General features: G+C 49.4%; 1 protein-coding gene across 1 annotated transcript in view; it reads left to right on the top strand.

Annotated features, from left to right (window-relative positions):
* The window catches only part of SMC1B (structural maintenance of chromosomes 1B), a 2,377,846-nt gene that overhangs the window by 186,958 nt on the left and 2,174,680 nt on the right, over nt 1-16,208 (top strand). Inside the window, exon 3 of the mRNA XM_069627687.1 lies at nt 2,540-2,652. Coding sequence (XP_069483788.1) covers nt 2,540-2,652 — 113 coding nt within the window. The remainder of the gene's footprint in view (nt 1-2,539; nt 2,653-16,208) is intronic.

The raw sequence follows: 16,208 nt of genomic DNA, 5'->3' as shown, positions 1-16,208 counted from the left end.
CTTCCCTCTTCCCCGCACTTGCGAGATCTGAATGACGCAAGGCCTAGTAAGTTCGCTATTTTGTCCTCCCTTTGTTTCCCCCTCCTTGTCTTGTCGCGCTAGAAACACTTGTGTACAGGTGCGTTTATAAATGCCATATCCTATATGAGGCGTTGGTCTTGATGCCATGCCGACAAATGTGAAGTGGTTCTTGCGACCATATGTGTTGCATTTATGACCCACATCTGAGCAGACAGTTGTGAGGAAAGTTATAGCTACATTGATAACAGGAGCGTTTGGCTGATTTTGCTGTCGTTTATTTGGCATACAGCATTTGTGAGAGATTGTCACCTGAATCTTGTCAATGACATCCGCTGGATCGTCTATTGCTGTGTGAGCCGTGGTGATCTCCTCTAGAGTGGGAGTCTTCTGGAGTAGTTTTCTGTGAAATGTGGAGGTCTCGCACCAATCGATTACCTGCAATAGTAGTGCTTCATTGGAATATTTGTTAAAATCGGTGCTCGAGTTATGTCCTTAGACGCATAATGAAATAATCCAGCGTTTCTCCTTTCACCTTCTTTGTGGTTGGTAAAATGTGATGCTTATAATAAAAACATTTCTGTGGGGCAAAATGTGTATTCAAGCTCTCTTAAAAACTAAACGGGTATCGGAGTTGCGTATTGCTTGGCCAATGGCATGCGTGAAAATACTCTTTTTAAAAAAAAAATATATATATTTTAGGTTGGTCATCTTGGGACCCCATGACGTCCACAAATGGATCGATATCCCTCATCCATTGAGTGTACCTGGTATCTAGGCTGCTAGTCAAGTTATGTTGAAGTGGAAAGGGGCCTGTAGTTGCAGTTCCTCTGGGGCAGACCCTCCATGTCGAGACTATGTGCAATGGCTCTCCTGGGTCGTAGATGAAATGCCATTCTCAGATATGATGACTGAGGTATCACTTAAGCAAAGCATTGGTGATGGCAGAGGGTGTGTTACTTGAGCAGGCGTGCCTTGTCTGTCACTTGCACATGTATAAAAAGAATTGTACAGCTCCAGAAGTCTAATGCAGTTCCCAGCGATAAGAGTGTTAAGGACTCTCTCTGGTGTGCATCTAAGACCATGCAGCATTGAAAGAGGCCTCCAGAGCAGGTGTTTGCAGGCTGGAGCAGAAGAGCTTTTAAGAGAGCCTGAAAAAAGATGCCCGCACTGGAGAGGCAGTGCAGCCCTGCCGCTTACCATACATAGGAACTGGTGGGGCCAGGCCATGAAACAGGAAGTCCGCACTCGAGGACAACGCCTGCTCCTCACCAACATCTTTGCAGCCAAACTGTTTCCTTATGCCCAACCTCCCTTCCCATCCATACACTGAGTATGTTGGGCATAGAAAGAGGGGTACAACGTTTCTAGCGTTTACATTGAGGCTACAATCTAGTTTCATTTGGTCCTCTGGTCCTTTCATTCCTGTCCCCCACCCCCCCCCCCGTCCCCCATTCCCTCTTACCTCACGCTCAAGTGGGGTCTGCTGAGTCTTGAAGAGTGAAAGGAATGGTGTGTTGTAGCACCTAACTGTGCCTTCTTTCGACTTCTCATAAGTAACATGGACCATTTAACCACCCCCAAAAAAAGAAACACTCTTTATGTACCCTTTCTACTCTCCTTAGTGATAAGAGTGCCTGCCCGGGGAAAAGTAAAGAAAACGCCTTCTTGTTGTCCGAAATGAGAATGATCAACCACAACATCTTATATATTTGAACTGTTTTTTTAAAAAACAATTTATATTTAAGACTTGTGGTTTATTACAAACCTTTATCGCAATTCATTTGAAGGAAAACTATTGTCAAAGTAAGGCTACATGTTTAAATGGTAAAGTTCATTTTGTCTATGTAGAAGAGTCTCTTTTAGGACCACTGAAGACTCTTTTGAGAAATTGAATTTCACAAAAGATGGCCGAGTAGTTGTTTCCTTGTGAAAAAAAGTCCACAGCTGCATCATTCTTCTAGGGCATAGTCGCCCATCTTCCAAGGTAAAAGGTTAGTCAGTCAGAGCTGTGCAAAATAGCGTTGCATGCTTCAAGGTTTGTTTCTCCTGGCTTGTTAACAAAGCAGCATTTAGAAGTCGTGAACTGTATGAAGTTTGGAATCCCATTTGGATTGGGTTACTGCTTATGTTTTATGATGGCTAAAAATTTTAAATGTGTTAAATTTGGCATATTTGATCATTATATCTATCATACGATTTAGTTAATTTCACTAATGCTAAGGTTAAGTCAACAGCACAGAATGTGTTTTTGCTCATTTTGGCATGAATAAGATTTAAACGATATTGAAATGTAAAATTGTGTTATAACACAATCCCTCAATTCCTTCTCTTGGATGTTAACAGGAGCAGCTTATTCAAAGTAAAATGTTACCTGCTTTTTGTGCGTTTTTCTGAAAACGAATCGTGAGCTTATTACACTAGCATCTAAGGGAGAACTAGAACCCCACCAAAGTATAGCAAGACATTTTGAGTTTTATAGTTTCCTAATTCGTTTATTTTTTTTTATATTTTATTTTAGGAGGATCATCAGAGTTCAGATTCAATGAAAAAGTTGTTAGCCGAACTGTTTACACAACAGAACTTCAGAAAATAGGAATAATTGTTAAAGCAAGGAACTGCCTGGTGTTTCAGGTAAATAATTTTGGTTGCACAATACATTTTACTCGAAAAATGTGTACATCTTCGACAATGTCCTTGACACCAAAGACCGGTTTTAAACGGTGTGCCGATTGTGGGGAAAAATGCCCATAAGGGACCTCCACCATGTCTCTGGTGTGTGGAGGTAAGAAGTCGATGACTGCGGGTCTTGCCAGTCTATGGCGGTCAAGGCCTTGAGAAAGAGGAAGGGGGAACTCGAAGCAGGTAGGTACTCTCCTAAATCCGCCTCCATTACCTTAAATCTTCTGGTGACTCCAGAGACGTGTCCCCGGAAGGAAAGTGCTCCAGAGACGCTCCAGGTTGAGGTCTCGACATTTGTAGTTCTCCAACAAGAAAAGCAAGAAGGAACACCACAGATCTTCGTCATCTCCCTCTTCGTCTGACAGGAAGATCTTGATTTTTCCCTTTAAAGTTGTTAGATACTTTACAGAGCGTGGCTCCTCGGAGTGCCCCTCTGAAAGAGTTGAAGTCTTTTCCATCCCTCCGCATCTTTGAAGACCAGCGGGGCACGTGTCGCCCTTTTCGCATGCCCACGAGCCCAGGAACAGAGGCTCCTCGACATAAGTCGAAGGAATCTTCCGCATAGAGCCAAGTCGCAGACCTCCTCTTTGAAGGTTAAGGGCTCTGGCTTCTCGACACCCGTATCGATGCATTCACCTAAGCTCACCAAGATGTGGAGGCATTCACCTAAGCCATTGAAGTACTCGAAGCAGCCATTGGCCCCGGCACCTCAGATCTTCAAAGCCTCTGGTCGAGCCTTCAAAGACATTTAAACCCTTACAAAGACTAGATTTCTTCAGGTACATGGGTTCAATCTTCATGTAAGAGGAGGATTTTCCTTTTGGGAATGAGTATGGAACTCCCAATGTACCAGAGGACCTGCTTTCAGAGGAGTTCAAGATGAAAATTGTTGTTGACACTCTGCAAGAGGGCATCAGTTGGGGAAACTTCTCCTGAGAATTATTTTGGAAATCCAGAGGTGTCTGGTTACTCTGACACATCATATAGGTCAGCAATGAGTAAGGTGTCGGAACATTCTGGTTGGGCTAAACTAGCTGCCTTAGTAGAGGGATGATCTTACAGACTTACTGGATAGTGGACCAATGAGAGAAGCTATATTGCCATTCCAAACTGCATTTGAGAGTAAAGATCAGGCTATCACTGCATCTTCAGAGTTGGTGAGGCATAACCTTGGATGCATGGGTGCTGCAAACAGTAGCCTATGGTTATTGCCTCCCATCCTTAACAAAACCCCTGGATTCCCCCCAAAAGGCCGATCTGTTAGATCCAGATCCGCTCCTCCAACTGGAATTCTTACCCTGTTGGAGAAAGGTGCGATAGAATTAGTACCTGCAGGGCAGAGGAATCAGGGATGTACTCTCCTCATTTCCTAATCCCCAAGAAGGGCAGAGGAGTGTTACTCATCGTGGACTTCAGACGTTTGAACAAGTTCCTCAGGAAAGACACGTTCAAGATGGTAACTATTTTGCAGATCCTTCAGGCCCTTCGACCCCAGGATTGGTTGGCGTCATTGTACCTTCAGGATGCTTACTTTTGTGACCATCCATCAGAAGTACAGAAAGTACCTGAGGTTTGCGGTTGGTAGTTCTCACTATCCGTTCCAGATTCTGCCATTTGGACTCTCGTCTGCCCGAGGGTCTTCACCAAGCTTATGGCAGTAGTGGCAGCAAGTCTAAGGGGGGGGAATTCAAATCTACCCCAACCTGGATGAATGGTTAATCGGAGCTTGTTCTCTGGAACAGGTTGAGTCACCTCAGTCGCACTTGCCACTTCCTCCACGAGCTAGGCTTCTTCCTGAACTTCAAGAAGTCCCACTCACCTTCTCAAAAGCTTCAATTTATTGGAGCAGTCCTGGATTCAGCCTCAGGAAAAGCCTTGCCACCCTAGTTGAGAGCTCAACCTCTCTTGCGGATGGTTCAAACATTTCAGTGTCCAACATCTCCCGCCCTTGGACTTCCTAAGGTTGCTTGGCCTCATGGCATCCTGCATTCTTCTGGTGCCAGAAGCCCATCTGAGAATGAGATCCCTTCAGTGGGCTCTCAGATCCCAGTGGTCTCAATACTCCAGCAGAATGACTGGCCTTATTCAGGTCCCTAGAAAGGTCACCCAGGATCTTCTGTGGTGGGCATGCCGAGAGAAAATGAGGAGAACCCCTTTGGCAAACTTGGCTGGAGATGACAATTGTGACAGACGCCTCACTTTCAGGATGGGGAGCACACATGAAGGATATTTCAGTCAGCTGACACTGGTCTCAGACGGAGTCAAGACTTCATATCAACCTTTTTAGAACCGAGGGCAATAAGACTAGCGCCGATAACCTCATCTTAAAACAGGGATTTAGGGGATCTCTGCACTCTAGTCGACCCCAGTTATACCATGAAGAAAATAAAAAATACAGACCAGGTGCTATAGTTCACTACTACAGGAGACCACGCGAGAAGCAGTGTTAAGGGAAAAAATCGATTTGCCCTTGTTTTTCAATTTATACAAAACATTTATTTTAAATGCAGTCCTTATGCTGCTGTCAGTTAAAACCACAGGTGAAAAGACAAATGAATAAATAAAACCTGTTGAGACTTCACGTACAAGTAACACATTCACAAACTTAGTGTAACGACAATCAAACAGAAAAGTTAGGGTTAGCTGTCATAAAACAAACTATTTCACGTTGGATAGTTCTGTGCATTACTGAACGCTACTCTCTAGCTGGCAAGGATTTGCCCGATGGTTTGAGGGCTCATTCCACTAGAGGAGCAGCTTGGTCGTCTCTTCACACCTTCAGTAGATTCTATTGCCTAGACCCTTGTCAGGAGAGGAGGCCAACTTCTACAAAGCTGTTCACAACTTCAATAAACAGTAATTCTTAGTTCCCACCTGCTTATACAGACTGCTGTGTGAGTGTATCAAAGATGAGGAATACGTGGGAGGAACATCCAGTCGAAAGAATGTTACCACACACAGTAAGTAACGTTCTTCTGTATATTGCACTGGACCCTGAAAATATGAAACCTACATCGGATACATTTTCTTGATTGCAGCTTTCAAAGGACTTCACAAAGACACGTCTATGATGGTTCTCCTGAAAAATATTTGACTGTTCATTCTTGTGTTATATTACGTGGTATTTGTAAAGCACCCTGACATTTATGACCTTGTGGCTCTGCTGATTTTCTTTTGTGATTGCTGAATTTCTGAACTGTAGTGGGGTCATGGTGTGTATCTAAGAAGTAGGATTTGCGAAACGGTCTTGGTTGTGGGTTCCTAAATCGAGCATAGTTTTCAATCAACCATTCTGTTTCTTTTTTCAGTTGAAGGCTGTTATTTTTGTCCTATGGTGTCAGATTTTGACCTCGTGTTCCTCTAGGATTCCCCATCCCATCGAACAAAAGTCTGAAATCTTCAGTGAAATGTGCTAATGTTTTATTATTATATATTCTTTAAAACAGCCTATTGTTTTAGGGGTTTAAAAAGCAATGCACTAAAGCTAGAAAAAGCAAGATCTGTGCAGGCCAGTGAACAATAATTGGCCAAAACGCATACAATGGGCAAAGCTTGTTACCTTTTTCAATGTCTCTAAACTGAAGCAGCAAGTCCAAAATAATCGAACAGTCTGTCACACAATTCTGAAGCCCCATACTAGCGCTCCTAACTTATTGTGCACTACACCTGGGGGCTAGACATTGGAGGTGCCAGAGGCTGTGAGGGGTTGTGCTATGCCCTACCAGCCAAATGGAAGTCATCACACTGATTCGATATGGTACCTTAACATGCAAGCACGATAGGGGCTAAAGTCGTCACCAAAGCTGTTCTATCCAGCTGAATTGCCCAGTCCTTCAGAACATTCAAGACATAATGACATTGCTGGGTTTATATCAATTTTTTCCAGCAGTCATCTCCAGTCTCTGCATCGGATTAAAAGGTCCCACCAGACCATTTCATGGCTACCTGTACATTTTTCTAATAGGATGAAATCGCCTTTAGCTCCAGAATAGACAATGCATCAACTCCTTGAACCATCCCTGATCGGGCAAATGGCAACCAAGCCTTTTATGACTGCAACATTTAAAGGGGTGATCTTGATCACAATCTCTTGGCCATGAATAAATGTTGCATTTTGACTGTAACAAGACTATTGTGATCCTCGTGGTTTAATTTCTTGCTCACTAAAGCTTGGAGTGTACCTACTGTGCTTCTCCATCAATGTGCCCCCATAGCCACACCCTTCTCGTTGCATTCTCCCTTTCCATCACCATGGATTCCCCCACAAACTTCTGCTCTACACCACCTCCTCTCACCCCATTTGCTTACACTCACTCACTTAACCATTGCTATCCTGATCTACCCCCATCCCTCTGTTCTCGCCTCAGGAGCGCCATTTTACCCTCATGTATATTCTCCTGTAATCTCACTGTCGGGCAATGGAATGCCCTATCAGTCTGTAACACAGGCTCCTTCCTCTCCAACTGCTTTGTCTGGTCCCACTGCATCTTTCAGGTATGGGAATCACTAGAATATAGATAACCTCATACCGTTGCCACACAAATGTCCTCTTACTTGCCCCTTCAATCCAAGAAAGAAAGCAGCGTACGACTGATGATTCACCCAGGCCTGTCTATCGTCACCCTCTCCCCTACTCCAATTTACTTACCTCCTTCAAGCACATCACTTTTATAAATCTTCTACACCAACCCCTCTCATGATGCTTATATATCAACCTCCCTCACCCTCTGGTGCTCCCAAGTCCTTTCCTGACCTCAATTTTACCCTCAACTCCAAACTGAGGCCTTCATCATTCTAATTGGAGAGTTCAGCCTTCCTAACTCTGCCAATGCTCAGTGTTGAACCTGATGCCATCGTTTTGTAACTCTCACTGTTGGCCTCCACAATCAAGAAACCTACATCTGTTCTCTTCACCTTCTTCCTCTCCCCAAAGCTTTACTTCTCCCCTACATCAACCCCTGACCTCTCACTCCTCTATGTTCCACCAATCTCTCCCTCATTCCCATCACCCCATTGCAAAACTCATATTCCATATCTTTCTTGCCAGATTAAGATTTTGTTTTAGCTCTATCGCCACCTAATGCCAGTACTAGTGAACTGACCATTGTATCCTTTCAATGAGCACTTGCCTGTTCTTTGGAAAGTCATTATCCTGTAGGCTATGTCATACAGCCTCGTTCTCGCCCCCAGCCAAAGTCACCCCTCTGAGCCACCAACTGGGGACCAAAATGCAATTCCTACATTTCTCCAGCATGGGGTCTGGCATGGATTCACATGCTCATGAATATTCCCCGTCAGGCTGGGAATCCTCAGTGAAGAAAAAATCAGTATCAGTTTCGTTTCTGATCTGTCTTTCTTAGTAGTAACCAATCCCTGATCTCTGGGTCATACTGCCCCAGAGATCAGCCAATGACTGCCAATGACTGCCCTCTACCTAAGCCCCGCCTCCGGCAGCCATCCTCAGATTTTTACCGAATGCTCAAGTGTTGGGAGTCCTCGTGCTATAGCTCTCGAGCTTTTACTGCGTTTTCACGCTTTTTCAGGAGATTTCTCATTTTTTTGATTTAATCGAGCCTCAACCTCCACCGCTTCTACTTCCGATAACGGGGACCCGTTTCGGAATTCTTCTACGACCCTCAAGGGTGAAGTTTTCTTCGAGTTTACACTTGTTGGAGGATTCCGGAAGATCTGCGGCCGACCTCAACGGACATGGCCCAGGACAAGGGGACCTCGACGCCCGGATCCAAGCTGTTCAGGAACTGCCCTGGATGCGGATTATATAACGTTTTCAAGGAGGACGAGCATTCGCGATGCCTCTACTGCCTCCATGGGGACAAGACGCACGTGGAGAAGGACTGTGCGTTCGGTAAGAACCTTTCGGAACGGACCAAACAAGATCGTTGTTCCCGCCTCGCCACCTGGCTGGAGAAAGGCACAGCAAGTGAGAAGGCGAAGAAAAAGTCTGAGCAGGCTCCTAAGTCCTTTGAGGGCGCCCCGGTGACGGGGGCCCAACAGAAGGCCAAGCACCGCGAGTCTGCGTGCTCTGGGAGCGCCGAAAGGTCGGGCTCTTCGGTTGCCAAGCAGGGCGCTACTTCCCCAGCACGTTCGACCACGAGCCAGCGCTCTGGTTCGGGGAAGAGGAAGTCCGAGAACCCGGGTATGCCGCTGGAGCGGACCCGGTCGATCTCGAAGGGGGAGCGAGGCGCTGACCCTCCCCCCAAGGCGAAGGCCCAGGACGCACCTAAGGTGGTGAGGGCTTTGATCCACCCGGCTAAGGCCTCTACCGAAGTGGTCGCTGCGACCCTGGCGGAGCTGGCTGAGACTACGCCAATGGAAACGGCCTCTGGGCCCATAGTATCCCTGCCGCCTCGGAGGGAATCCTCTTTCCAGCCCATCGCTAAGACCCCCGTGAAGCTCCCGGCCAAAAAAGAGGGGGTGGGCTGGTGGCCATTACAGACTCGGAATCAGCCTCTGAGGAGGAACTGGTGGAGACCAAGCAGGGCCTCAATGAGAGGTTCGAGAAGGTTCAATCCCAGGGGACGGTCCCTGCTGACGTGATCGAAGATAGCGACGACGAACAGGGCCCAATGTAGCGGCCATCCCGTCCGTCGCAGCCATTGCCCGAGCCCCAGGATAGCTCGGCGGCCATTTTGTTGGCAATCCAATCCTTATGTACCGAGATAAGGACGAGAATACCACGCAGCCCGACGGAGGAGCCAGAACCAGGCCCGTCGGGAAGCCCTCCGAACAAGCGGAGGAGAGTCCACCCCGCTCTGCCCTTTGTGCCTGCAAGACCGGTGGACCCCTCATCCCCCTCGCCAGGAGAGGATACGGCGACGCGAACGGACGATGATGGCGGAGATGACACAGCAGACATCCCGTCGTCAATCCCCAACCCCCTAGCGTCCCCAGCCGACGAGGTTGGCTCTTTCCACGCCATGATAACCAGGGCATCCGAGCTCTTCCAACTCTGCCGTGAAGAACAGAAAAAGGAGGGGTTTCTGTACCAACGACGAGAGGCTAAGAGGAAAACGGCCCTCGCGGTGCCTTTATTCGACGACATATGGGACGAGGGGCTTGCGGTCCTCAAGAACCCTGCCACAACACCCGCCAAGAGGGACAGGTACGTAAAGAAGTACCGAGTCCCTGATGCCTCCCCCCTGTGCCTCAGGGCCCAGCCCACGCCGGACTTGGTCGTCTTGGCAGCGGCTAAGAAGAGGGCAGCGGGCACGGCGGCTTCAACTTCTACTTTCCCGCCAGACAGTGAGGGCAAGAAGTTAGACTCTATGGGACGACGAGTCATCTCGTCGGCGGCGACGACGATTAAAGCGGCCAATGCCTTAGCAATCGTGGCCCGCTACGACAGGGAGCCGTAGTGCAAAATAGCTCCCCTGCTAGACTTCCTGCCTGATGACAAAAGGGCGGAGGCCCTAGAAATTCTGCAGGAGGGTGAGGTGGCGTCGGATCAGGCCATAACGGTGGCGACGGACATCGTTGATACCGGATTTCGCCAACTAGGCAACAGTTTGCCTCCGACGACGGGGATGGCTCAAGGCGACAGACTTTCGCCAGGACATCCAGACCAGGGTGTTGGACTGCCGTTCGACGGCAACAACCTCTTTGGTAAGGCGGTGGATGAGTCTCTACAGGCCATCAAGACCGATTCAGAGACGGCCCGGGCCCTTGGGGTGCTTCAGCAACGTCGCCCTTTCAGAGCCCCGGAGGCAGACAGGGTGCCTCCAAAGGATCCAGTGGTGGCTCCTCCGCTTACCGCCAGGCGGCCCACTCCTCTTCCCAGGAGGCCTACAGAGGTCGCGGCAAGCAAGGGGGATCCCGCCGTCATCGTTAAGGAGGCCAAGGCGGCAAGGCCTCCTCCAAACAAGAATGACCTGGCTGTGTCGTTGGGCCCCCACCGAAGCACCCCGGTGGGAGGCCGGCTGACGAAGTTCGTCAGTGTGTGGGAGTCCATCTCCACCCAACGGGCACTCGCTGGAATTCCAAAAGTGCCCTCGCATTCCTCCCGTGGCCAGGAAGGAGAATCCCGTCCCTCAACTGCTGTTGGAAGTAAAGGCGATGCTCAAAAAAGGTGCCATCGAGATCGTCCCCAGGAGGCTCCGGGGCTCCGGAGTGTACTCAAGGTACTTTCTCGTCAGAAAGAAGACCGGTGGTTGGCGCCCCATACTGGACCTGTGTCGGTTAAACAAATACATCAAGGCACAAAAATTCAGGATGGTCACCCTCCAGCACGTGCTGGGACAGCTGGAGGAAGGCGACTTCCTATCGTCGTTGGACCTGGAGGATGCTTACTTCCACATCCCCATTCTAAAAAGGCACAGGAAGTTCCTCAGGTTCGTGGTTCAGGGACACCACTACCAATTCAGAGCCCTACCGTTTCGATAAAAGTCGGCACCCAGGGTTTTCACCAAGTGCCGGGCACCAGTGGCGGCGCGGCTGGGCCTGCAGGGGATCCACGTCTACCCCTACCTGGACGACTGGCTAATTCGGGCAAGGTCAAGGGAACTCGCTGTAGATCATACGGCGAGGACCGTCCGGTTGCTCACGGAACTGCGGTTTGCCATCAATTACCCCAAATCCCACCTGGTTCCATCGCAAGTAGCTCTGTTTTTGTGGTTGAAGCTCGATACTGTGGAGCAATTGGCCTCCCCTTAAGAGGAGAGGACCAAGACCATCCTGGGCAAGGAGCGGCGCATGTTAGCCACGGACATGGCCAGGGTGAGGTCTATCAAGTCCCTTCTCGGGATGATGTTCTCATGCATCTACCTTGTTCCCCTGTGCAGACTTCCCATGCGTCTGCTACAGGAGTTCCTCGACGCCCGCTGGTTTCAGGCGAGGGGTTGCTTCGAGGACAGGATCCTCGACAAGGAGTTCCGTCGGGCGATCCTATGGTGGGGCTCCCGGGCTCATCTCACGACGGGCACGGACTTTCAAACCCCGGCGTTTCAAGAGACGGTGACTACGAACGCCTCTCTGGAGGGTTGGGGGGGCCCACACCGGAGATCTCCACGCAAGAGGCCTTTGGCTCCCGGAGGAGAGGTCTCTTCACATCAACGTCTTGGAGTGCCGAGCAGTGTTCTGGGCGCTCAAGTCGTTCCTCCCGTCCATCAAGGACAAAGTGGTGAGGATCTTCACAGACAACAGCACCACGATGTTCTACATACGGAAGCAGGGGGGCACCAGATCCCAGGCCCTATCCAAGGAGGCCCAGGTTCTGTGCCACTGGGCCGTCGCCCAGGGGATGTTTCTGGTTCCCTTCCACCTGGCAGGAATAAAAAACACCATCGCCGACTCACTCAGCAGGGAGCTGCGCTCGTGCCACGAGTGTGAACTGCGCAGGATCAAGTGGATCGACTCTTCCAACGATGGGGCAAACCCCAGATCGACCTGTTCGCGACAGCGACGAACTCCAAGTGCCAGAGGTTCGCCAGCAGGTTCCCACAACCGAGGAGCATGGGCGATGCTTTCTCGTTCCCTTGGGACGGCCTGTTTTTGTACGCGTTCCCTCCGTTGCTGCTCCGCCTCATCAACCAGCTCAAGAAGTCCAGGTGCAGGATGATCCTCATCGCACCGGCGTGGCCGAGGCAGATCTGGTTCCCGGACCTTCTGGACTTGTCAACGTCCCCGCCAGTCAGGCTGCCGGCGGACGCGGACCTCCTCTTCAGAGAAGGAGGCGCCATTCTCCATCACGACCCACAGTCTCTGAACTTGCAGGCCTGGCTCCTGCAGCACTAGAGTTTGGAGGGTACGATATCCCGGCTAATTGCAGAAAGGTTCTTGCAAAGGCTAGGGCGTCCTCAACTCTCGTGTTACGGTCATAAATGGAAGAGGTTCTCTGTCTGGTGCCGTGCACAGAAGATTAACCCTCTGCGGATTACGGCCCCTCAAGTGCTGCCGTACCTACTGTCGCTGGCCAAAGCTGGTCTGGCTCACGCCTCCATAAAAATGCATCTTGCTGCCATCTCCCGATATGAGGACTACGGGACGGGCGTACTTGTGGTCTCATCGCTTGGTGAAGGAATTTATGAAGGGACTATTCCGATCATTCCCGCCGGTGAAGGCTCCTGCCCCGGCGTGGGAGCTTAATGTGGTGCTGACCAGGCTCATGGGACCACCATTCGAGCCTATGCTTTCAGCGCCTTTGAAATTCCTGTCATGGAAGACATCGTTCCTCGTGGCCATCACCTCTGCACGACGAGTGGGAGAGATTCAGGCCCTATCTTGCAAGCCTCCATACTTGACTTTTCATGACACGAGGGTGGTGCTAAGGACGCACCCCTCCTTCATGCCCAAGGTGCCGTCGGACTTGCACCTCAACGAGCCCTTGGTGTTACCTGTTTTCTTCCCGTCGCCTTCGACGCCGGTCGAGAGGACTTTGCACTTGCTGGATGTAGCTAGAGCGCTGAAGTTCTACGTGGACCGCACAATGAGTTTTCTGAAGACGTCACAACTGTTTGTGAAATTTGGGTCTGTGAATCAAGGGGAAGGCTCTATCGAAGACTTCCATTTCCAGATGGCTCTCCGGCTGCATCATACATTGTCACCGGTTGGCAAGCCGACCGCTGCCCGGCCGTCCGAGACCCCATTCGACCAGAGCGATCGCTGCTACTATGGCGTTCCTGTCGGGTGTGCCCCTGCTGGACATCTGCAGAGCTGCTACGTGGAGGTCGACGCACACCTTCACAAGATTCTACTGCGTCGATCGGGACTCCAGGGAGGAGTCCATGGTCGGCCAAGCAGTGCTGCGCAATCTGTTTGCTTAAGGTGAGCCTGGTGAGGAGGTAAGAGATGCTTAATGATGAGTTGTTGTATTGCTTAATGTTGAGCCTGTTGCCACCTCCCGTGGTTGTGCATGTGTATACTGCTATGTATTCTTTTATTCATGAGCATGTGAATCCATGCCAGACCCCATGCTGGAGAAGGAACAAGATACTTACCTGTAACTGTTGTTCTCCAGCATGGGTCTGGCATGGATTCACATGCAAACCCTCCCGCCTACCCCTCAGAGTCTCTTCACTTGGTCATACTGCCACTTGGCGTGCTACCAAATCTGAGGATGGCTGCCGGAGGCGGGGCTTAGGGAGAGGGCAGTCATTGGCTGGGGGCAGTATGACCCAGAGATCAGTGATTGGTTACTACTACGAAAGACAGATCAGAAACGAAACTGATACTGATTTTTTTTCTTTACCGAGGATTCCCAGCCTGACGGGGAATATTCATGAGCATGTGAATCCATGCCAGACCCATGCTGAAGAACAACAGTTACAGGTAAGTAACTTGTTCCTTCTTGGTACCTCTTAGGAATATCAACTGCTGTTACACAGCAGAATTGTTCTACTATACTAACCAAATGTCTTCTCTGCTGCCACCCCGGCAAACCTTCATAAACCCCACAATTCAGGCTTGCTCCCATCTCCTGATTCCTCTTAGATGACCTTTGCCGCCTCCTCACTGCTGATTTTGTCTGCGCTCTATTCTCTACTGGCATCCTCTCCCAGTACTCCTACATAGCTGGCAACTATCATCTGATAAGTATCTGCATTGTAGTGGTTCCTGATTCCAACTTTTTGGAAGTCCTCCTCATAGAAAGATACCCGTTAGTCGTTTGATCCCCATCTCAACTCCATAAAGAAGCCTATTGCATCTTCTTTGCTCATGCCCTCCCTTACTCGGGCTTACGCATTGAGAAAATGTTTAGACACTCCCTCAGATCCCCTCTATATTTCGGGACACTATTCCAGATTCCCTGGTAGTCGCTACAACCAGAAAGTGTGCCGGCGTTCTCTTGTCTTTGGCTGAGGCTCTGCCCGACAAGGTCAGTAAATGCTATGCCTTAGGCAAAAGGATAATCTGCGGCCTATATTGCCAGCATTGCCAATAACGCCACGTTGTTTACCAGGTTTAGTGGGGTCTGATGCTGGATGGACTTGCGTGTTCCTGAACCAGCAAAATCACAGCTCCTTGCTATTGTACAAGGATGTCGAGTAACTAGGAATGTTAGAAAGAACCCATTCAACGCCACTGAGACGGCTGGCAGAGTGTTAGCCAAAGCTACTCTTTTAAAGCACCACTCTTGAGAAGTCTGCTCTGTTTGGAAAGGCGGTGGACACGCTCTCGAAACGGCAAAGAAAGATCGAGACACTAAAATCTCTCAACCAGATTTCCAGCAAGCCGTATGTGCAGCGCACGTGTTTTAATAAATACGTGCTGCTCCTTTCAGGGGCATTCCTTTTCTAGACCCATTCAGGGTTCCTATGGTACAGGAAGTTCGCCCTAGTACTGTGGCCAAGGAGCGTCCAACACATTTCAAGCCCCTCAATAGCAGGGGTTGGGGTTTTGGAATGGAAAGGCAGGAATGCAGCCGCCAGAGGCTCTCTGGTTCAAGTACCCTCCCATGCACCTGCAGTAGGTTGGAAAACAAGTTTCACCCACGCATGGAAGGGGGTCACTTCAGACAAGTGTGTGCTCAAGACAGTGGCCGGGGGTTATTGCATTAAGTTTCTTCAGATATCTTGCCACAGGCCAGAGCACAGAAGAATGTCTCCAGACCATCGCCTCATTCTTCAGGCAGAAGTGGAGGCCCTGCTGCAAAAGGGAGCAATAGAACTCATCCCAGATCATCAGGTAAACAAGGGTATCTATTCAATATAGTTCCTTTTTAGACCTGCGCCCTGCAAACCAAGTATGTCAAGCCTCATAGACTGAGGATGCCAACTATGCAGAAGGAAATTCTGTGGCTGATGCACAGGGATTACATGGAAATTATAGATGCATACTTTCATATTTTTTTGAAAATCAAATTTTGTTAGCATTTTAAGTATAACACAACAGCAATAATGCCTTTCTTAATATGGCCTCTCTTGAATATCCCTTCCACCCCTCCCCCCCACCCAAGTTATGGATCCTTTCATGCAATACCACTAATAGTTTGACACTTAGTAACTTCTTTTTCCAAGGGATTGTGTCCTCCGACGTATTCCTCATCTTTGATAATTCGTCTCCAGCTTGCTGGCCTCGGAAAATTCTTTCAGCAGAGGGTGCTGCGCATCGACGTCCGTCGAGTTGGTGTCCCTCGACAGCCACCGTATCGGCGCCGACGTCACCATGCCCATAAATAGCCACGCGCAGCGTCCGTTGCTCAGTTCCGTTTTTCCGCGCTTCGTGGGGCCTCGGAATATCGTTGCTCAGTTCTTCAGTCAAATATACTTCATTATTCCTCGTGAATACCGACTCGTACTTGATGGCTTCCTCATCCGAACCGACGACTCCGCGGTCCGGCTTCAAAAAATGTCGACTGTGGAAAGAAAATGTCGTTGACGGATCCTCACAGGATCGGTTTGTGGTGCCTGGGAGTCGAGCACCATTGTTCGGAGTGCGAGGACTGCATGTCCATGACGGCGAAAGCCTTGAAGGTGCGTAAGGGGAAGCTCGAGAGAGGTAAGGCAGTTAAAACTTCTTCAAAAGTTTCCTCGGCGGAGTCGAGACATTCTTCT

This window comes from Ambystoma mexicanum, chromosome 12 (assembly GCF_040938575.1).
Source record: "Ambystoma mexicanum isolate Mex_15411 chromosome 12, UKY_AmexF1_1, whole genome shotgun sequence".
Classification (NCBI taxonomy): domain Eukaryota; kingdom Metazoa; phylum Chordata; class Amphibia; order Caudata; family Ambystomatidae; genus Ambystoma; species Ambystoma mexicanum.
Note: the sequence above shows the minus strand (reverse complement) of the source record. Positions and strands in the feature narration are given on the sequence as shown.